The following is a 23,353-nucleotide window of genomic DNA, read 5'->3' as shown; positions in this document are numbered from 1 at the left end:
TTTATTATTTTCAACAGGCAAATGTTCTTCCTTGTTCTCAAACTATCAGTGTTTCTGCCTCCACAGTATTTACTTACAAAATTGTGTTAAAGTTCAGGGTTACAGCATATTTTGTAAACTTCTGTTGTGCAATCGGAGTCAACTAATTCTAATTTAAATCCATTACAAATACAATGTAACCTTAAGTGGCAACTATGCAAAAAAAAAATTTAAACTATATTAAGAATGTTATTAATTGTTATTGGAGCTGTCAAATAGAACATACTGTACAACTCTACAAAGCAAGATGGGCTCTTCAGCCCATAATGTTGTGCTGACATCTTAAGCTGTTTCAAGATTAATCTGACCTTTCCTTCCCATTTTTTTTAACCACTTGCATATAGTCTCTTAAATGTCCCTAATATATCTACCTCTACGATCACTATAAAAAACCTACCTTTGAGATGCTATCTATACTTTGCTTCAAGCACTTTAAACTTATTCCCCCTTGTATTATCCATTTCTGCCCTGGGAAAATGTCTCTGTCTGTCCACATAATCTACTGTACATCTCTTATCACCTTATACATCTCTATCAAGTCATCTCTCATCCTCCTTTTCTCCAAAGAGGAAAGCCCAAACTTGCGGAACCAATCCACACAAGACATGCTCTCTAATCCAGGCAGTATCTTGGTAAATCTCCTGTGTGCCCTCTCTAAAGTTCCCACATCCTTCTATAATGAGTTGACCTGAAATGAATGCAATATACTGTGTGGTGTAACCTGAGTTTAATAGAGCTACAACATTACCTCAGAACTCTTGAATCTATTCCTCCGACTAAAGAAGACCAATACACCATACATCTTCTTAAGCACGCTAAGAACTTACTCTACAACTTTGAGGTACGTATGTACGTGAACTCCAATGTCCCTCTGTTCTGAATCCAGTCACTAATCCTGTAATCTGCCTTCCAAGTTCGATCTTCCAAAGTGAATCGCCTCAAACTTTCCTGAATTGAACTCCATCAGTCATTTCTCAGCCCAGCGTTCTATCAATATCCTGTTGTAATGTACAACAGCCATCAGACTAACTACAACACCAGCAACATCCATGTTATCTGCAAGCTTACTAAACTACCCTTCCACTTCCTCATCCAAGTCATTTATAATCATCATAAAGAGCAGGGGTCCCAGAATAGATCCCTGTGAGACACCACTAGTCACCGACCTCGAAGTAGAATATGCCTCATCTACTATCACCCCCACCTACTGTCGGCAAGCCAATTCTGAATCCGCAGAGTCATCATTCCCTGGAGCCCATGCCTTCTCACTTTCTAAAAGGGCCTACCATGGGAAAACCGGTCAAGTGCCTTTCTAGAATCCAAACACACCACATCAACTGCACTGCCTTCAGCAATGCACTTTGTCATTTTATCAAATAATTCAACCAAACTCATGAGGCATGACCAGCCCCTCACAAAATCATCTTGACTATCCCTAATCAGACTTGTTTTCTCCAAATGCACTCAAGTCCTGTCTCCAGAATCCTTCCCAACAGTTTGCCCACCACTGACATAAAACTCACTGGTCTATTATTCGCAAACACGAGGAAATCTGCAGCTGCTGGAAATACAAACAACACACACAAAATGCTGGTGGAACGCAGCAGGCCAGGCAGCATCTATAGGAAGAAGCACAATCAACGTTCCGGGCCTGGACTCTTTGTGAGGACTAACTGAAAAAAGAGATAGTAAGAGATTTGAAAGTGGGAAGGGGAGGGGGTTGAACACCTATGCTCTGTCCACCAGAGAAAGCAGGATCTCTCTGTGGCCACACAGTTTAATTCTATGTCTTATTCCCATTCTGATATGCGTATCCATGGCCACACTCAGGTTGAAGGAACAACAACTTATATTCTGTCTGGGTAGCCTCCAACCTGATGGCATGAACATTGATTTCTCTAACTTCCATTAATGCCCAGCCTCCCCTTCTTACCCCATTCCTTATTTGTTTGTTTGTTTGTTTATTTATTAGTTTTCCCCTTTTTCTTTTCTCTCTGTCCCTCTCACAATCACTCCTTGCCTGCTCTCTATCTCCCCCTGGTGCTCCCTTCCCCCTTTCTTTCTCACTAGGCCTCCCGTCCCATGATCCTTCCCTTCTCCAGCTCTGTATGCCTTTTGTCAATCAACTTTACAGCTCTTAGCTTCATCCCTCCCCCTCCTGTCTTCTCCTATTGTGGTGAACTACATATACCTGTCTGGACTGCTCCTGTGGCTCCTCCCACAGACAGACCCCTGCTGACTGCTCCTGTGGCTCCTCCCACAGACCCCTGTATAAAGGCGATTGGGGCCTGAGCCCGGCCTCATTCTCCAGGATGTAGTGTTGTTCATTCTTCCAGTCAATAAAAGCCGATATCTCGCTTCTTACGTCTCAGAGTGAGTTATTGATGGTGCAGCACCTATCATTTCAGATCTCCCCCTCCCCCTCCCACTTTCAAATCTCTTACTATCTCTTCTTTCAGTTAGTCCTGATGAAGGGTCCCGGCCCAAAACGTCGACTATGCTTCTTCCTATAGATGCTGCCTGGCCTGGTGTGTTCCACCAGCATTTTGTGTGTGTTGCTGGTCTATTATTCCCAGGGTTATCCCAGTAACCTTTCTTGAACAAAGGAACAACCTCCAGTCCTCTGGCACTACCCCTGTGGCCAGTGAGGATGCAAAGATCATTGTCAAAGGCATAGCAATTATTTTTCTCGGTTCCTATAGTAACCTGAGGTTACTGGCCCGGGCGACTTATCTATCCTAATGTTTTTCTAAAATTCCAGCACGTCCTCTTTCTTAACGTTGACATATTCCAGCATATCAGCCTGTTCTATGTCTCCCTCACATTCATCAAGGTCTCTCTCTCTGGTGAATGCTGAAGCGATGGTATGGTGTATTCATTAAGGAATTCCTCCAGCTCCAAGAGTATATTACCTTTTTTTATCCCTGATTGGTCCAACTCTGATTCTAGTCAACCCATGATCCTATTTCTTCTACCAAAGAACCCATTTCTTTCTACAAAAGAACCCATTTCTTCTACCAAAGTATGACCATACACTTTCCAACACTGATTTCCATTTTCAATTTCTTTGCCCATTCTCCTTATCTGCCTAAGTCCTTCTGTTTATCTATTTCCTCAAAATTACCTGCCTCTCCACCTATTTTCATATCATCTGCAAACTTTGCAACAAAGTAATCAATTCCATCATCCAAATCATTGACGTATAACTTAATAAGAATCAGTCCTAACACAGACCCCTGTAGAACACTACTAGTCACTGGCAGCCAATCAGAAAAAGACTCCCTTTATTCCCACTCTTTGCCTCCTGTCAATCAGCCACTGCTTTATCCGAACTAGAATCATTCCCTATAATGCCATAGGCTCGTAGCTTGTTAAGCAGCCTGTGAGTCTAGGCCGGAGAGTCTGACATCAGTTGAGGGAAAATTATTGGAAGGTATTCTAAGGGACTGGATAGATATGGATTGATTAAAGATGGCCAGCATGGCTTCATATGTGTAGGTCAGTTTTTTCAAGAAAGTTTCTAGGAAAATGGATGAAGGCAAGGCAGTGATTGTTGTCTTCATGGAGTTGAATAAGGCATTTGACAAGGTCCCACGTGGAATGGAGGCAGGTCAAGAAAGTTCAGTTGCTTGGCATTCAAGTTGAGGTAGAAAATTGGATTAGATATTGCCTTTGGGAGAAGCCAGAGAGTGCTGATAGTTGCTTCTCTGACTGGGGGCCTGTGATTAGTTGAGTACTGCAGGAATCGGTGCTGGGTCCTTTATTGTTTGTCATGTATGTCAATGATCTGGATGATAATGTGGTTAACTAGATCAGCAAATGTTGTGTATGACATCAAGACTGTAGGTGGGACTTCCGGTAAGATGGCGATTGCTTAGCTGCTCCGAACTTTTGTTCCGTTACTGTCGCTACCTTTGCACTAAATGTCTCCATTTTATAAAGCTTAGTTAGGAATTATTTCGGTATCTCTTACTTGCCTGTGAATATATCTAACCTACAATGTCTAGCAAGAGTTCTAAATCCGGGAGAAAAGAAACTACGACCTCGTCGGACGTGACGATGGAGGCGCTTGAAAATCTCCGAGACGAAATCTTAAAGGAAATTAAAACCGCTTTCAAACAGTTAGAAGAGAAACTGTATCGGATCAACGATAAAGTGGACAAACATGCTGAACACTTATCTCGCATCGATTCGACTTCTGAAGCTTTAGAGAGTCGGGTTCGATACTTGGAGACTCTCTGTTCCAGCTTAGAGGAAAAATCTAATAAACTTCTTTCCAAAATGGTGGATCTCGAAAATCGCAGCAGACGCTGCAACATCAGAATTCTGGGATTACCAGAGGCAACTGAGAAGGGGTCAACCATGAAGTTTTTCGCCGAGTTTCTCTGTGAGATATTCGGGAAGGATCTGCTTCCGAAGCCACCCGAGCTCGAACGGGCACACAAAGTCTATGTTCCCTCCGGAATTCTGGGTTCCCGCCCGCAACCAGTAATCTTGTGTTTCCATCAATACTAGGTAAAACACAGTCTGATTGTGGAGGCACGTCGCAGAGGCTCTTTTTCTTTCCAGGATACAACCATTCGCTTTGTGGAAGATTTTGCACCCCAGACCTTAAAGATGCGCGCTGAGTATAAAGGCGTAATGAAAGTGCTTTTTGATCGTGGTTTCAAACCTTCCTTTCGTAATCTTGCTGACCTAAGAATCAAGTTTAATACCGGGGAATTCAAGTGGTTCAAATCAGCGAGGGAAGCTGAAGCGTTTGTGGCAAGTCTTCCGGCTATCCAGTCATCTTCGGAATCTGATCGGACCTCCTAAAATGGTGGATAAGTACTCCTCGTAGTAAAATTACTTTCTCTGGACTCGGAATTCACTTGAATCACTCAGACATTATTCACTGAAACTCTAAAGGCTGTTGACAATCTCTCCCGGGATTTGGTGTGTGTGTAATCTATTTTTACCTCTGTATAACTTTACCTACAGAGTTCTACAACTAAATCTAACTTGTTTTGGAGGTTTGAAGTCTTTAGTGAAGGCCTCCCTGTTTGTCGGTTCACAGTTCAACTGCTGATTTATTTTTCCTCTGTTTTAAATATTTATTTATTTTATCTTTTTCTTTTCTTCACCCCCTTTTTTTTTCCATTCTCTGAATTTTTTTTTCTCCCTTCTCGGTAAATGGTTGATAAATACTCGTCTTGAATTTATAATTTTCCCCTTCCTCTTTTTTTCTTTTTCCTTCTTACCCCTTTTTTTTCCCCCTTTCTCTTACTTTATTCTTCTATAATATTTCGCGGGTAGGTTAGTTTTGGTTTTCTTCCGATTTTCTCTGTATTAAGTTGTATATCTCGGCAGAAGGTGTTCTAATCTGTAGTTATGTTTTCTAGTGCATAAACTAGTTACTGTTTGTTATAGCATTTATACGGAACTGCCGTCAATGACACAGATCTGGAAGTTGTATTTGGGTTAATTTTTTTGGTAGAGCTAGCTACTTGTTTTGGTAGCCGTCTAGTTTTGGGTTGTGTGGGTGGGGTGGATTTTCCTGATCCAACATTTCTTTATTGTTTAGGACATGTTTATATTTTGACCTTACGAATCTATGTTTACATCTCTGCTCCCAGACTGCTATTGTACCGCTTGATTTTTTATATGCCTGCTGCCTTTTATGCATTAGTAATTGATAATGGCTAGTGCACTTAAATTTGTGAGCTGGAATGTAAAGGGACTGAACCACCCTGTTAAAAGGAGGAAGGTATTCTCACATATTAAACAACTCAAAGCTGACATTGCTTTCCTCCAAGAAACTCATATTCGTTGTTTCGATAACTCCCGGCTTCTGTCCAAGTGGGCGGGTCAGCATTTTCATTCATCCTTTGCCGCTAAAGCTAGGGGAGTCTCCATTCTTATTAACTCAAATATTCCTTTTGAACTCCATAATAAAATATCGGAATCAAATGGCCGTTTTATTATTGTTTCTGGTAAACTATATAACACTAAAGTTGCACTAGCAAACCTGTATGCCCCCAACTTTGATGATGTTAACTTTTTTGAACGGTTTTTTTCCTCACTACCAGACTTAAACTCATACTCTCTTATATTGGGTGGTGACTTTAACTGTTGGTTGGATCCTAAACTGGACCAATCGTCCTCTGTTACCAGATCACCTACCAAATCTGCCTTAGCTATTCAGTCGTTTCTCTCTAATTTTGGTATCTCTGATATATGGCGTTTCCTCCATCCTACGGAGAGAGATTATTCCTTTTTCTCACATGTTCACCATACCTTCACTAGAATTGACTATTTCCTACTCGATAACCAACTTATCCCATTTGCCCACACTTGTGACTATCAGAGTATACTGATTTCTGACCATGCCCCAATTACCCTCTCTCTGAACTTTCCCGGTCTCCCTCAGAGGAACAAACACTGGCGGTTCGATTCAACTTTACTATCGGATGATGATTTCATAAAATTTATTAAAGACCAGATAACCTTCTATTTTAACACTAATACATCACCTGAAGTGCCATCCCAGATTGTCTGGGATGTCATGAAAGCATATTTGAGGGGTCAAATAATCTCTTACACAGCAAATCTCAATAGAAGATCCCGTGCAGATCGAGCAGACCTCATTAACCAGATTAAAGATGTGGATCAATTATATGCCCAAACTAAGAACCCTGAATTATACAAGAAGCGTGTTGAACTCCAAACTAAATTTAACCTTCTGTCCACTCAACCTGTCGAACGCCAACTTCTCGAAAGCAAGAGCCGCTTTTACATTCATGGGGATAAGTCTGGTAAATTCCTAGCCAATCAGCTGAGGCGTTCTAAAGCCAAACAACATATTACAAAGATCCGGAAGGAGAACGGAGACTTTACATCGGATCATTTAGAAATTAATGACGCATTTAAAAATTTTTATTCTCGGCTTTATTCCTCTGAATCCCTGAATGACAATATCTCTGTGGATCAATTTTTACAGAATCTGAATATCCCCTCACTTTCATCTGATTTCAAAGCCAAACTTAACGCGCCTATATCACTAGAAGAAATATCTTTTGCAATTTCTGCACTGTCCTCAGGGAAATCTCCTGGACCTGATGGGTTCCCTGTGGAATTTTATAAATCATTCTCCTTACTTCTTTCTCCTCAGTTACTTTCAGTATTATCTGACTCGTTTAACTACGGCAAATTGCCACCCTCTTTCAATGAGGCATCTATTATTCTTCTCTTAAAAAAGGGCAAAGACCCAACAGAGTGTTCCTCGTACAGGCCGATCTCTCTGCTCAATGTTGATGTAAAGATCTTAGCTAAAGTGTTGGCTCATAGATTAGAAACCGTTATTCCCTCCATTATCTCTGATGACCAAACAGGCTTTATTAAAAACCGTCTCCCTTTTTTTAACATTCGGCGTCTATTTAATATTTTATACTCAGTTCCAACTGGGACTCCTGAATGTGTTATCTCCCTTGATGCGGAGAAAGCATTTGATCGTATAGAGTGGAACTACCTTTTTGCAGTCTTAGAAAAATTTATAAAAATTAGAACCTCTTGACCAGTTTAGCCAGATCTCTGGCTATAAACTCAACTTACATAAGAGTGAACTTTTCCCAATTAATAAAGAAGCACAAGAACTAATATTTCATTATCTCCCTTTTAAAGTAGTCCATAATCAATTTACTTATCTTGGAATTACAGTCACAAGGAAGTTTAAAGATCTCTTTCGTGAAAACTTTGTCAATCTTTCATATGCTACAAAACAGAGGTACAATGGTCACCTCTATCTATGTCCTTGGTAGGTCGTATCAATGTTGTCAAAATGTATGTTCTCCCCAAATTTTTATACTTATTTCAATCTATCCCAATTTTTATTCCTAAATCTTTTTTTTGATCCCTTAGACTCTATTATTTTGTCATATCTGTGGCAGAATAAGCGCTCTAGAATTAATAAAATCCACCTCCAAAAATCTAAAAAAGAGGGTGGCATGGCTTTACCTAACTTTCGCTTATATTACTGGGCAGCTAATATATGTTGTGCTGCCTTCTGGTCTTTCTTCCACGGTCAACCTGAGTGCCCTAACTGGGTGGCAATGGAGTTGAGCTCCACTAAAGAATTATCTATATCTGCACTTCTTGGCTCTGCACTCCCTAGCAGTCTGCCCAGATCAATAGCTAATCCTCTGGTTAGACACACTTTGCGTATATGGGCTCAGTTCAGAAAATGCTATGGTTTCCAGGGGATTTCCATTTCTAGCCCTGTCGCACATAATCACCTTTTTTTCCTACCACGTTCGATTCAGCATTCCATGTTTGGTACAGGAAGGGCATTAGACATTTTGAAGATCTCTTCATTGATAACCGCTTCGCTTCTTTTCAACAGCTCTCTGTTAAGTTCAACCTGCCTAACGCTCACTTTTTTAGATATCTCCAAATCCGACACTTTATTGCTCCTTTAATTCCTAAGTTTCCTGAAATGCCTGCGAAAAATGCTATGGACCTATTTCTCTCCATTAATCCACTAGGTAAAGGTTTAATTTCAATTTTCCGAGATAAACTAGCAGCCTTACGATGGGCCCCTGTGGATAAAATTAAAATGGCCTGGGAGCAGGATTTAAATATCTCCTTATCCGAGGAGAGCTGGGACTCAGTTCTCAAATCGGTTAACTCAACCTCTCTTTGTGCTCGCCATCGTCTCTTACAGTTTAAGATTGTTCATAGAGCCCATATGTCTAAATCTAAACTATCTCGATTCTACCCTGGCATTAGTCCGCTCTGTGATAAATGCAAGAGGGGCGTGGCCTCTCTCATCCATATGTACTGGTTCTGTCCTAGCTTGGAGAAATTCTGGAAAGATGTCTTCACTACACTATCGGGTATTCTGAATCAGCACCTAGAACCTAACCCCTTAATTGCTCTGTTCGGTTTTTGGGGCGAGACAGATTTATGTCTGGGTCTGACCAAATGCCGAATACTATCCTTTGCCTCTCTCCTGGCGAGACGCTTGATCCTCCTTAGATGGAGAGATGTTGCCCCGCCCACTCATGCGCAATGGCTTAACGACATTATGGCCTGCTTGGACCTCGAAAAAATTCATTATTGAGTTCTCAATTCGGATTTAAAGTTCCATAAGATCAGGGGGCCTTTTATCGAGTACTTTCATAACCTTCCTCTTGACTAGGGTTTTTTTTTCTTTTCGGTCCCTTGCTTTCAGCTCCCTTTTTTTTCTGGTAGTAGGCATTATTATCCTCAGTTGCTAAGTGTATTCACAGTCTGGGAGTTTGACTGTCCGGACTTATACTCTCTATATTGTGTGGTGGTTGGTCTGGAATTGTTGTTTTTTTTCTTGTGTTGTGGGGTTTGGGGAGGACACTAAGCTCACTTGTCTTTAATTTAGGTGCTTTTTTGTTAAATTCTCTTCCTTTGTAGCATATTGTTATTGTATGCTTAACCTTGCTCTGTATTAATGCTCCTCATTGGGATTTGGGGTTTTTAATTTTGTAAAATGTTTTGAAAAACTAATAAAAAAATTTAAAAAAAAAAAAGACTGTAGGTGTAGTGGACAGTGAGGAAGGCTATCATTCCTTGCAGAGGGATCTACATCAGCTGGAAAAATAAACTGAAAAGTTGCAAATGGACTTTAATGCAGGCAAGTGCAAAGTTTTACATTTCGGTAGGACCAAGCAGGGTAGGGCTCACACAGTGAACGGTAGGGCACTGAGGAGTGCGGTAGAATAAAGGGATCTGGGAATACAGGTACATAATTCATTGAAAGTAGCGTCACGGGTAGATAAGATCGTAAAGAATGCTTTTGGCGCATTGGCCTTCATAAATCAATGTGTTGAGTAAAGAAGATGGAATATTATGTTGAAGTTCTGTAAGCATTGGCGAGGCCTAATTTGGAGTATTGTGTGCAGTTTTGGTCACCTACCTATGAGAAAGATGTAAACAAGGTTGAAAAAGTGCAGAAAAAATTTACAAGCATGTTGCCAGGTCTGGAAGACCTGAGTTATAAGAAAAAAATTGAATAGGTTAGGACTGTATATTTTAGAATATAAAGGATTCAGAGATTTGATTGAGGCATGCAAAATTATTAGAGGTACAGATAGGTTAAAAGCAATTACGCTTTCTTCACTGATGTTGGGTTGGACTACAACCAGAGGTCATGGCTTAAGGGTGAAAGCTGAGAAGTTTAAGAGGAACATAAGGGGAAACTTCTTCATCTAGAGTGTCGTGAAAGTGTGGAATAAGTTGCCAGCATAGTCCATGCAAGCTCGATTTCAGTGTTTAAGAGAAGTTTAGATAGGTACATGGATAGTAGGGATATGGAGGTTATGGTCCTGGTGTAGGTCGATGGAAGTAGGCAGTTTAAATAGTTTTGGCATGGACTAGATGGGCCAAAGGGCCTGTTTCTGTGCTCTGGTTTTCTATGACTCTATAGAATTAAAATGGGTAAGCATTGTTTAAATCCTGGGCTTACTCTGTTACAATATAACATGATATTTTTAATGAAAATATCAAAAATTAGTTTACTGAAGTTGTGCAATATGTTAGTGTGGTCAATATACTTCAAATTAGTTTCTGTTTTAGGAGAAAAGATGATCATCATCAAAGACTGAAGAAGTGTTTGTGCAATAGTGTCTGCAGTAGTGAGTTAGTTTTAGTCTAGTAGTGCCAAAGAAAGATTCAGCACAAACATTATACAGAGAACATAATCCAATAATCTGGTTTCTGATCCCTCAGAAAGCCCAAAGTTTTGGTATATGGCTCACTCGTAAGTACATTAAGTCCTCGTTATATGCCGAAATGTTACCTGCATTCCAGCATACTAGCAAAAGCAGCCATGTTTACAGGGACTGTTAGATTCGTGTGCAGCCTGAGTTGGGGTTGTGAGCACTGGGGTGTAGTAACACAAAGAGGTTTCCAGCCGGAGGCAGCATCCAGGATGTGGTCAAGAGCAGTATCCAAGGGCTGAATTGCTTCAGCTTATATATTTCAACTAATAAAGAGAGTGAAATAAATGTGTGTTGGTGTAATCAGAGTAACATTTAATAGTCTAGAAATTCTGCTTGTCCTGTGCAACCAAAATCCCTAAGGTGCCAGGTTATGGGAGTTTTACTATCTTGCTCGATTAATTGTGAGAGATGAATATTCAGGTATATAATTGTATTGAGCTAAGGTATATTTAACTGTTTGGGGCAAGATAGGACATTTGTGTGCAGTTTTGTTGCTAAATAGCTGTAAAAGGAGAAATGTTTTCAGGATTACCTGATAGAGAGGGAGAGAGATAGCATATTGTTAGTTATATTTAGATTATAAATAATATAGTTCAGATGGGGGTTGTCACTCCAGCTTGACACTTGTACAGTTTTTTTTGTACATTAAGCATAGAATAGTCACCAAAATAGTCTAGACTGCCAGCATACACAAGAATGGTGACTAAGACACGGTGTAAGAAGACCGTGGAGCCAATGGCTGCATCCTACCCTTACCTTTTTTTGCAAACTGGAATGGAAAATGCTTGGGAAAGGGCCTGCCAGGGTTCTGTTGAGCCAAGTAGACTTATCCTTTTGTTGTTGGGCCTATGAAAATTCATTAATGATCAGCGAAAGTTTTGCTGATTGTGCATGTTGGAAGGTGTGGTTCCTTGTTGGACTCCGATATGCAAAAGTAACTGGAAGGAATCTCAGTTTTTTTTCCCCCAATAAAGGGGCTCTGTAGTTATATTTTGAGTTTATGCATAGCTCCCAGGAGTGTGAACACAAAAGGTAGTCCAAAGAATTATTTACTGCTGAGATTTCAGAGCTTTCTTTTGCTGTGTACCCAAGCTTAGCCTTAGTAGCTTTGTAATCACAGTTTGATGACTACAGAGTCAATCTCTGAATAGTCCTTAAAGTACAGCAGAATTGTGAATAGCATCTGTGGAGTGAGAGGAATCTTGCCTCATCAGAGACAGCATTCCCCTGTGCTACTTTGCAAGACCTTGACATAGAAACAAAACACTGCCTGTTCTGAGAACTGATGCAACTCAAGATTTTACCTGTACCACAGACTCATCTCTCAGAGGATTTCAAATCTGGGTTCAACTTAGAAAGGTCCATACCTGTAAGAGGAGCTTAGTGGCTCTGTTTCTTAAGATTTTCTCATTAACGTACTCATCAGTGCGTAGTTGAACCTGCTTTTGTGTGTAGAAATTAACTTCTGCAGTTATTCTGTTCAGCTAGGCAATGTGCTCATTTTGTTTGACTCGTGCTAGTACTGCAACACAACTGCACAGTTAATATATGGAAGAACATAGAATCAGTTTAGAATGAATATAACACTATCTTCATGTAATCCATTGATGAGCTGAAGGATCAGATTGTATTTTAGTAACCTTGCATGCAATGAAATTGTTGCTCAATGTGATTTACATATTTGAATTTGTAAATCAATATTGTGCTTTTAAATCTTTTAAATTAGGATACAAATCTGAATACTATCCAGTTCTTTGGCCACATTTTGTTTGTTTCATTGGGTTTTGTACGTTTTAGTATATCACTACTTGTATTGTTCAGTATTTTACTTCACAGAAGCCAAAAGTTTGCTAAGTACATTCTTTCATGGTGCAGATGGTGCTTTATACTTTGTTAGATTTTCCTGCTGGTTGCCATCTTGCCTCGGCTTCACTGTAAGCTTTCTTCATTAACTTTCATCTTACCGCTCAGCCATCATAACTCATTTTCACTCACACTAAAAACAACTGAAAGAACACATTTAAGTTGCCTTGGTTTCAATTTTTGACGACCTGCAATGACAGGCTTTGGTAGTGCAGGAGTCTCCTATGACTCTCCCACTCTCAAGCACGTATTCTGCTTTGGGTACTGTTTGGATATCTCTGAGGACAAAATGGCAGCAGCAGCCAGATCAGTGACACTACGACTGGCTCTCTTGTATTGGGCAAAATCGAAGAAAGCAATAATGCAAGTGTCTCTTTAGTCAGGGGATCAGAGAGGTGTACCTGTGAATCCAGGATAGTGTGTTTCCTCCCTGGTGCCAGGATCAAGGATGTCTCTGAGCAAATGCAGGACGTCCTGCAGGTGGAGAATGAGCAGCCAGAGATAGAGATCCATATTGGTACTAATGGCAAAGGCAGGAGGAGAGATGATATCTTACATGCAGAACTTAAAGAGTTGGGTAGAAAAATTCTCGGGTACCTATTTCAGAATTACTTAATGTGCCATATGCTAGCAAGGCAAGAAACAGGAAGGTGAAATGGTTGAATGAGTGGCTAATGAAGTGGTACAGGAGGGAAAGCTTCATACACATAGATCATTGGGCTCTCTTCCAGGGCAGGCAAGATCTGCACGAGAATGACAGGTTGGACCTAAACTGGAAGTGCACCATTAACGTCTCAGAGGGGTCTGATAATACTAGTTTAAAGCAGCATGGCGTGGAGGTAAGAACCAAGTGATCAAGCAGTAGATGAGCTAGTGGATAGTTTGAAGGGAAGATAGAGGTTACGTCTGATAGGAAGGATTGGCAAGGCTAGTTTAGTGAGCAAAGTGTAACTAATTGGGTCAGGTATTTATTTCATGGCAGTGAGTATTATGGGTAAGGTGGATGGACTTCAGAACCTGAATTAGTGCATGGAATTGGTGCATGGCCATTACATGGACTTGGCTGAGAGAAGCAAAGGACTGGTGGCTGAACAGTCCATGGTTTAAATGTTGAGATGCGATTGCGGTATAAAAGAGGTCAGGGATCCGTACTGGTGAGAATATTACAGGCGCCTTTAGAGAGGGCTCAATAAGTGAGGCAATAGCTCAGGAATAAGAAAAAGCATTCACAATGACAGGGTTATGCTGTAAAACCTCTCAATAGTGAGTGAAAGGCAGAGGTACTGATATATAGGCAGATTTTGGAAATTGCAAAAGCAACAGAATTTGTGCAGTGGGTGACTTTAATTTCTCCAATATTGACTTGGCCTGACTTAGAAAGGGCAGAATTTATACATTCACTATAAAAGTAGTCCATGTCAGCCGTTGGGGAGTGAGCCTGGCCAAGTGATTGAAGTTTTAGTAGGAGCACTTTTTAGCAACATTACTGTAAGTTTTAAGATAACTATGGTTAAGGATAATACTAAACCATTGGGGGTGGGTTGGTGTGGGTGGTGGGAAGAGAGCTAAATTGGGAAGGTTAATTACAACATTATTAGACAATTACTTGGGAGATAGATTCAGAGTGACTGTTATTGGGAAAATCCACAGCTGACATGGGGGTCATTTTAAGGATAACTGGCTAGTATTCAGGACTACCATAGTCCTGTGAAGTAAACTGCTAGGCTGGCAAGGTTCAAGAACCTTGGATGAAGAGAGATGAATATTTTGTCAAGAAGTAAAAGGAATCATTCGTAAAGATAGGAATCTGAAATCAGCCAGGGCCCTTGAAAAATATAAAGGAAGCAGGAAAGAACTAAAACAGGGGTTCAGGAAAGCTAAAAGGGTCATGAAATGCTCTTGATGACTAAGGTATTACCTGGATTGGAGAGTATTACTATAAGGAGAGTTAGGACATACTTGAATTGCTTTCGTTCAAGTATCGAAGGTTGAGGGGTACTGATATATAAAATTATAAGAGGCATCAATAGAATAATTAGATTCCTTTTCCCCAGGATAAAAATGTCAAATACTAGTGGGCATAACGTTAATGTCAGTGGGGACCGTTTATTTTGAATTTTAGGTAATTTTAACACGGAGAGCGCTAGGTGCCTGGATCATGCAGCCGAGGGAGTTAGCTGGAAATATATGCGATAGCAATGTTTAGAAGGCATTTGGTTAAGCGCATCAATATCCAGGGAGTGGAGGGATATGGACTATGTTCACATAGATGGGATTTGTTTTAATTAGCATCCTGATCGACACAAGCATCATAGGCCAAAGACACTGTACACTGTTCTATGGCTGTATTTACGTATGATCCGCAAGATGAAAAGGTTTGAAAGGGGAAAAAAACTGCAAATTTAAAGGAACATTAACACTTAAAACGGTTATTTTCTTTGCATTGTCTGAAGCAATTACTCATGATCAGGAACTCCCAAATTACAGCCTGTGAACCAAACAAATTTAGCCTATGGCAAATCTTGGCTGAAGTGGAATACTTCTGAAACAGAGTCTCTGATATTCCACTTGTATGAGCCCAAGGTATTATCAAGTCTGCAAATGCGCCATCAATACTGTTGGCCTGCCGTCTTCTGGTCTGACCTGAAAATAACCCCACAAGGCCAAAATATTGTTACTTGTTGTCGAGTTAAATACATGCATCATATTTAAATAGAAAAGCGCGTACAGACCATTCATTTTCTGGCAGATCTGTCTCTTTTTGGAATGATGTGGAAAGTACTAAATTAAGTTTAAATGAACAAATAAGTCTCCCTCAGCTAATATTACTCTGCGGTTAGTGTAGATTTTATATCATTATAACCTTGGGTTACCCAATAACATTGAAGTACTTCTGAAATGAGTTACTGTAATGTGTGGGGAAAGAGCCAATCAATTGCACACAACAGAATCACAAAAATAACATTCATTTTGACCAGTTTATTTATTTGTAGTGATGTTGGTTGAGGGTTAAGCATTGGCTGAAACACGGTTTATTTTTCTACTATTCTTCAAAATAATTAAGTAGAATCTTTATTTTGGAGATGGTTATGTATCTAAATTCTCATTCGCTAATATTCACTAATACATCCACATGAGGACCCACCAGTAGACCACTGCTTAGGAGAGCATCATACTCAAGTGATCGCACTACTTGGTATTGTGTTTTGTATCTTGGCCCCCAGAGGAACACTGTTTCATTACACTATTCATGTGTATGGTTGAATGACAATTAAACTTGAACTTGAACTTAATACAGCACAGGAGTTCCAAGAGTTCAAGTCTCTTGGAGCAGAACTTGAACCTATGGCCTTATGACTCAAAAGATAAGAGTGCTGCTACTGAGTGTATTGCGTGAGAACACTGTAGGTGAAGTTTCCATTCCATGCTGTGGTCACAATACATTCAATTCTTGCCTGGCTATAATGACTAAGTAGCATCCTCCCTGCATTTTGTTTAACTCAATACTGTGAGATGTATTGCGTGCTGAAAGAGATGAAAGACCAGCAAATGTCTTTATGAATGGAAAACATATTAGTTCATGGGATGTTTATGTCACTTGCAATGCCAGGATTTATTAGGAACGTAGAAAACCTGCAGCACAATATAGGCCCTTCAGCCCACAAAGTTGTCCTTACCTTAGAAATTACCTAGGGTTACCCACAGCCCTTTATTTTTCTAAGCTCCATGTACCTATCCAGGAGTCTCTTAAAAGACTCTATCATATCTGCCTCCACCACTGTTGCCGGCACTCACCACTCTCTGAGTAAAAAACTTACCCCTGACAATCTCCTCTGTACCTACTTCCAAGCACCTTAAAACTGTGCCCACTCGTACTAGCCATTTCAGCCCTGGGGACAAGCCTCTGACTATCCATACGATCACTGCCTCTCATCATCTTATACACCTCTATCAGGACACCTCTCATCCTCCGTCGCTCCAAGGAGAAAAGGCCAAGTTCATCCCTTTCTGCCCCTGTTGAGGGTAGTTTAGTATTATCCACAAGGACAACACAGTGGTGTAGCTGGTAGACCTGCCTCATAGCTCCAGGAACCCAAGTTCCACCCTGATCTCTGGTGCTGTCTGTGTGGCGTTTATATATTTTCATGTGACTCTGAGGGTTATTTCTCCAGCATCCCAGAATTGTGAATCTGTAAACTGACCTTAGTGAACAGATGAGTGGTAAAACTTGGATATGGTTGATAGGAATATGGGGACAATAAAATGAGTTAGGATAAGATTAGTGTAAAAAATGGGTGCTTGATATTGTATGGAATGGACAGTGTACATATTCAGTGAGCTGTATGGCCTGTTTCTCTGCTCATTGGGTGTGCTGGGAGTCAAACATAGGCTATCCTCTGGAAGAAAAACAGATTTCCTTCTCTGAAAGACTCTGGTAACCCTTATCGATTTTTTGTATGGTAGTTTAATGTTCACTGTTTCTGAGACTATTTGGAATTTAGATATTTAGTTAATTACTTGAATTTAAATACCCCAAATGTTAAGGAACCTGAACACTGTCTGCCAATTCAGTAGTTTAACCATCTCAGTGCTAAGCCCCTGAATATGAAGTGATTGATTATTCAAAAATAAACTGCAGTTCCTTTACAAGAATGTTACAGATGTGCTGATTACATCATATCACAGCTTATAATTTTTTTTGATTGTGGGGGAAAAGGAAATTGAGTCATGTTTTTGACTTTTTGTAAATTAATGTTGTTGAAAAAGCATCTTACAGAATAATTGTAACATTATTTAGTCTTATTTGTTACTTTAATTGAAATTTAAATATATCCTTTAAATTAAATTTAAATATATATATCTTCTGCAGAAAATTTAAACCTACTTTTAAAATTGATATTGTACATTTCATATTTTCTGCGTGAGCCCTTGGAGCCATTTTAGAAATGATTGCAAACCTAAATTTAACTGTAATATTCTTGGAATGTACAAAGTTTACTGGAAAGAACCAGACTTACTTTCATTGGTTCTGAATGCCGGAAAGCAAACTCGATCAATATAATTTTAGCAGTTGTGGAGGAGTAATTATGTGTGCTGTTCCAGCCCAACATGGCTGGAGAAGTATCAGTCTGACTTTTTTGGATACTTCAAGTTGCACCAGAATCCAGCAGTGATAATAACAAAGAACTACATAATAAAATAGTCTTGAAATAGTAATCAACCATCAAATTATTTCAAGTTAATACCAAGGCAAAGTTTTTTTTTGTGAGCCAGGCTTGTCACAGAACAAGCATTGATCTATTCTTTCTGTCATGTCAATGGGAAAGGAAAACGTTATGCCTAAATGCGTATAATTTGTGATGCTTAGGTCATCATCATTATGTGATATGTCGATGCGTATATAACATCTCTTAAATAGTGGTTTCGGGAGAAACTTTGGAATGTTACTCTTTAATGGAAAATCTTCTGTTATTTTTCTAACAATCTAAAATGTATTAAATTCCTAAGATGGGTAAAACAAGGCTAGTAATGCTTTTGATTTATAGCTCATACATTTCTGACAAACTAAGAGAAAGAATATTTTTATTTTTTTAATTTGTGTAGAGCAGACATTTTCTTTCTCAAAAGGGTAGATGCAAAATTCTACATCTTATTGTTATATATAGCAACATTTGAAATGTATTTATCAAGATGCCTCCTATTCTCAGAGAATACCTTCTCACTAGGAATTACTGAACAATGTAATTTCTTGGCCACATTAACATTATGGAATTGAAAAGAAGATTTCTTGTACTATTGGCGGGAATATGCTTATTCTACCATTTTACTTCCATGTGACCTATAAGCAGTACAGTAATAGCTGAATAATAGGAATTAGCTGGGCATCTTTATCGGTAAAAATAGTCTTAAACTGAAAAATAATAGAATATATTAATTTAAGAAGGAAAATTAATTGTAGTGACTACAGTGGTAAAGAATATCTTAAAGGGCTAAGTTTCTCTGTTTTAAATCTTCAATATCATTAAAATTGCATATTAACAAAGTACAGGATCCAGAAGGTTTTGATCATTTATAGTTATGGTACCCAAGGTCCTCCAAAAATAATATATTCTTTGTATGTAACCTGACACACTGAGTATCGATTGGAACTCTACATTGCAGGCATCACAGTCAGAAGTCAATTTATTTTCAATACAGCACATAAATGTACCTTCCAGCAAGGATCAGTGGCCAGAAATCAGGACCTGTTCATCAACCTGAAATGATAATTCTGTTTCTCTGTTCTGGAATGCTCAGTATACCCAACGCTTTGTGCTTTTACGTTGGGTTTGAGGATCAGACTGCATACCTATAGCTAACCCAGAAGCAATAATTCTGACTGTAGCATGCCTGCCGGTGCTTCAACTAGCTGTAGATAAACAAGATGCTATTTTCTTAGTAGGCGTCGTTAAGTAAGACTTAACATAAATTGAGGAACACTCCCACAGCTGCTGATGATCATGGTTGCTTTGCTGTATGAATGTGTTCACCGATACAGAAAATCTTATGGACAGAAAAACTGCCATTTATTCCCAGTGAAATAAAGTACCCAGGAATGCAGTAGTTAAACACAAGAAATTCTGCAAATGCTGGAATTACAGAGCAACACACACAAAATGTTGGAGGAATTCAGCAGTTCATGCAGCATCTATGGAGAGGAATAAAGAGCTGACATTCCAGGCCAACACCCTCATTCAGGACACTAAACACTACAATTTTCTTCTTGAATTTTAACTCCAAGGTTAGGTATTAAAGTGTTACTGTATCATTATATACAAATGAAATGACTAAATAATAGAATTATTTCATTTAATTTTCTTATTTCCCCCTTGCTGCATTTCTCCACACAGCCTTTATAGGGATTTATTTAAACTCAAATAAATTAAATTTAATTAACCAATCTTGTTCAGATTTCTGTACTGTAGGTCTTTTATCTGAAGTTGTTGTAGTGTTTTTGATTTAGTTAAGAATTTATGACTGTATGTTACAGAGTGCTGCAGCTTGTGGTTTAGAGACTCACAGTGATGCCATCCAGCCCAGCCACATCAGAGAGGTGATCCGACGGTACAGCCGCAAAATTGGCCCTCTTTCTCCATTCACAGTACGTAATAACAGTGCTATAAAAAGTTATATTTATATGTAGGAGTGTCTTTAGTTTTAAGTGGTCAAAGTTCGAAGTATTGGAATTGTTGTGAGCAATTTGTGGCAGCTGCAATTTTCTTGACAAAAAAGTTTATGAAATTCTCTTAGGAGAATAAAATACTCTCTTTCTTGGCAGTTAAAGCATTACCAAAACTCTTTTTCATTATATTCATGTGTTTCATATTATTTTAGAATCTTATATGCCTGCTGCTACAAATCCTGTGATGAGTTTTAATACATTGCATAGACATTTATTGCAGATTAACTTAATGAGGGAACCATGTATCAAAGAAATGTTCTGCACTGTTAGCGTAAACTGATTTTAACATTTTTCTGAGAACTTGACTGGGGTTTTTGTGCCAGAACTGGTTGGTGCTCTCACTTTATAAGAATTAAAGTATCAACTCCAAGTGACTGAATTTGGTGTATTTTAACTTTCTCAACTGTCTGTTGCCTTCTGACTTTGGTTGTGGGATGTTGATGCTCACTAACTTGTAGTCTGTCAAGTTGCAGTTAGCTGGTTTAGTTGTAAAAATTGGAATGTTTGCTATTGTACTAAATAAAGTTCAGATTAACCATATAGAAAGATAAACCTATGGGATGGATCACAGACTATTATTACAGAACCTGCATTCCGCAAACGTCATTCTAACAAAAATGATACCTTTCCTATTTGGTAAATTTTAAAATTAACAAAAAGAAGCAACAAATGATGACTACGTTTTGTGTTACATTTGCTGAATTTAACTTGTACTGCTTTGATTTTTGAAAGGAATTTTTTTTTTAAAAGACAGCATTAGTACTTGTTCTAGAAATGGAGAAGTATTTTGATATGTAATTATATCAAAATAGGTCTAAATATGCCGAAACTATTAATTTTGTGTTCATAGAACAGCTTGTAAAATTTTGCATCACTTAAATATAAATCTTAGGTGCAACATGCTTGAAAACTACTGATGCTGCATTTCCAATTATTTCCTGATAATTGAAGTTTCTCTATAAATAAGAAAAAATAAAATTACAATAGGTAAATATATACCTTGACCTCTAACTTCTTGAGAGTCTATGCTTATTAATGGTCAAGGTATTTGCTGATGCAAATCCCTTTGAATATGAAAATTTTGAATAGGTGTTCAGCAGCAGGCGGTTTGACCATCTGCCAAGTGCAGTGGTGCCAACAGTGCTGAACAAGCTTAACGTTCCAGCTTTCCAAGGTCAATCAATTTATCAGTGATTGATTGCCACAGGACTATAGATTTATTATCTATAAATCTATAGTGAAAAACTCACTGCCCTACAAACTCAGATAGTTTCCCAAATGTACTGGCTACAGAGAACCTCAACAGACATTTTCTCTTTGAGTGACTGAGTTCACTGTTCAAAATCTAAAAGTTGAGTTGAGAGTTAGGGGGCAAAAGTTTAGGGGTAACACGAGGGGGAACTTCTTTACTCAGAGAGTGGTAGCTATGTGGAAGGAGCTTCCAGTAGAAGTGGTAGAGGCAGGTTCGGTATTGTCATTTTAAAAAAAAATTGGATAGGTATATGGACAGGAAAGGAATGATAGATAGATAGATAGATAGATACTTTATTCATCCCCATGGGGAAATTCAACTTTTTTTTCCAAAGTCCCATACACTTGTTGTAGCAAAAACTAATAACATACAATACTTGACTCAGTAAAAAAAATATGATATGCATCTAAATCACTATCTCAGACAGCATTAATAATAGCTTTTAAAAAGTTCTTAAGTCCTGGCGGTTGAATTGTAAAGCCTAATGGCATTGGGGAGTATTGACCTCTTCATCCTGTCAGAGGAGCATTGCATCGATAGTAACCTGTCGCTGAAACTGCTTCTCTGTCTCTGGATGGTGCTATGTAGAGGATGTTCAGAGTTTTCCATAATTGACCGTAGCCTACTCAGCGCCCTTCGCTCAGCTACCGATGCTAAACTCTCCAGTACTTTGCCCACGACAGAGCCCGCCTTCCTTACCAGCTTATTAAGACGTGAGGCGTCCCTCTTCTTAATGCTTCCTCCCCAACACGCCACCACAAAGAAGAGGGCGCTCTCCACAACTGACCTATAGAACATCTTCAGCATCTCACTACAGACATTGAATGACGCCAACCTTCTAAGGAAGTACAGTCGACTCTGTGCCTTCCTGCACAAGGCATCTGTGTTGGCAGTCCAGTCTAGCTTCTCGTCTAACTGTACTCCCAGATACTTGTAGGTCTTAACCTGCTCCACACATTCTCCATTAATGATCACTGGCTCCATATGAGGCCTAGATCTCCTAAAGTCCACCACCATCTCCTTGGTCTTGGTGGACTAGTTATGGAGGGTTATGGGCTTAAGTGCAGGTCAGTGGGACTAGGTGAGAGTAAGCGTTCTGCACGGACTAGAAGGGCCGAGATGGCCTGTTTCCGTGCTGTAATTGTTACATGGCTATATGGTTAAAAGGGGGAGGAGCTAAGAATATAGACCAACCAGTACGGAAACAGGAGTAGATCAGTCTGCATCTTCAACAGGATTCACCATTCACCTCCCATCCTGGCCTTCAGACTACCTTCTTACTCTCTCCCCAAGGTCCTTGACTCCATTATGTTTCAAATGTCCCTACCTTAGATGTATTAACTTTCATAGCTGTGTGGCATAAAGAATTCCAAACAATCATGACTCTTGAGAGAAGAAATTTCTCCTCATCACCATCTTAAATGACTAAGCCCCCATTTGTTGTGCACTTGTTCTGGATATCTCCACTAAGAGAAATGTTCTCTCTCCATCCACCCTGTCAAATTCCTCTTCATTTTTCTAATATCCAATGAGTAAAGGGCTAACCTTCTCTTCATACCTCAACTTCTTTATCCAATGACTTAACTTAATGAGCCTTTGCCTCCAGTAGATCTTTCCTCACATTATATTCCATCTTCCACCTGACTGCCCATGCAGGGATGAGAGAAACAAAATATGTTATGCTTATTATATGTTATTAGAGTAGAATGTTGGTGCAAAAGTAATTTATGAGTCATCCATTTCTAAGACTCATCTAAAGTTTATATTAATGATGAAGTCATTGTCCATATTACAAACCTTGTTTTTTTTTCATATCTTTGCTGACTCAATATAGATTCTGTCAGACTCTTCACCCGGTCAATGAAAGATAAACATTGACTGCAGTCGTGATAATGTGAGCACAGCATCCAAAATTGTCATACCTCTGTACGGATAACTCAATGAGAGTAGAGGGAGGGGGATGGGAGGACTGAGATGAAAGGAATTAAAATGTCTGAATAAAAGGAATGTTGTTTATAGATTACTGTTTAATAAAAACAATTGGATCTTCTGAAATGAAGCCAAGTTATTATTACTTTAATTAAGCAATGATTCAGAGAGTCATAGAAAAGTAAAACACAGAAACAGGTTCTTCAGCCTGTCTAGACGACAGGGAACCATATAAACTGCCTACGCCCATCAATCTGTACCGGAACCATAACCCTTTATACCCCTACCATCCATGTGCATATTCAAACTGGCCTTAAA

General features: G+C 39.2%; 1 protein-coding gene across 4 annotated transcripts in view; it reads left to right on the top strand.

Annotated features, from left to right (window-relative positions):
* Window positions 1–23,353, top strand: part of supt3h (SPT3 homolog, SAGA and STAGA complex component) — a 398,081-nt gene that overhangs the window by 334,998 nt on the left and 39,730 nt on the right. For all 4 annotated transcript variants that reach the window (XM_073057204.1, XM_073057206.1, XM_073057205.1 and 1 more), the window contains one exon: window positions 19,663–19,773. In XM_073057204.1, coding sequence (XP_072913305.1) covers window positions 19,663–19,773 — 111 coding nt within the window. The remainder of the gene's footprint in view (window positions 1–19,662; window positions 19,774–23,353) is intronic.

This window comes from Hemitrygon akajei, chromosome 9 (genome assembly GCF_048418815.1).
Source record: "Hemitrygon akajei chromosome 9, sHemAka1.3, whole genome shotgun sequence".
In the NCBI taxonomy this organism is placed as follows: domain Eukaryota; kingdom Metazoa; phylum Chordata; class Chondrichthyes; order Myliobatiformes; family Dasyatidae; genus Hemitrygon; species Hemitrygon akajei.
This window is presented reverse-complemented; position numbering and strand designations above follow the sequence as displayed.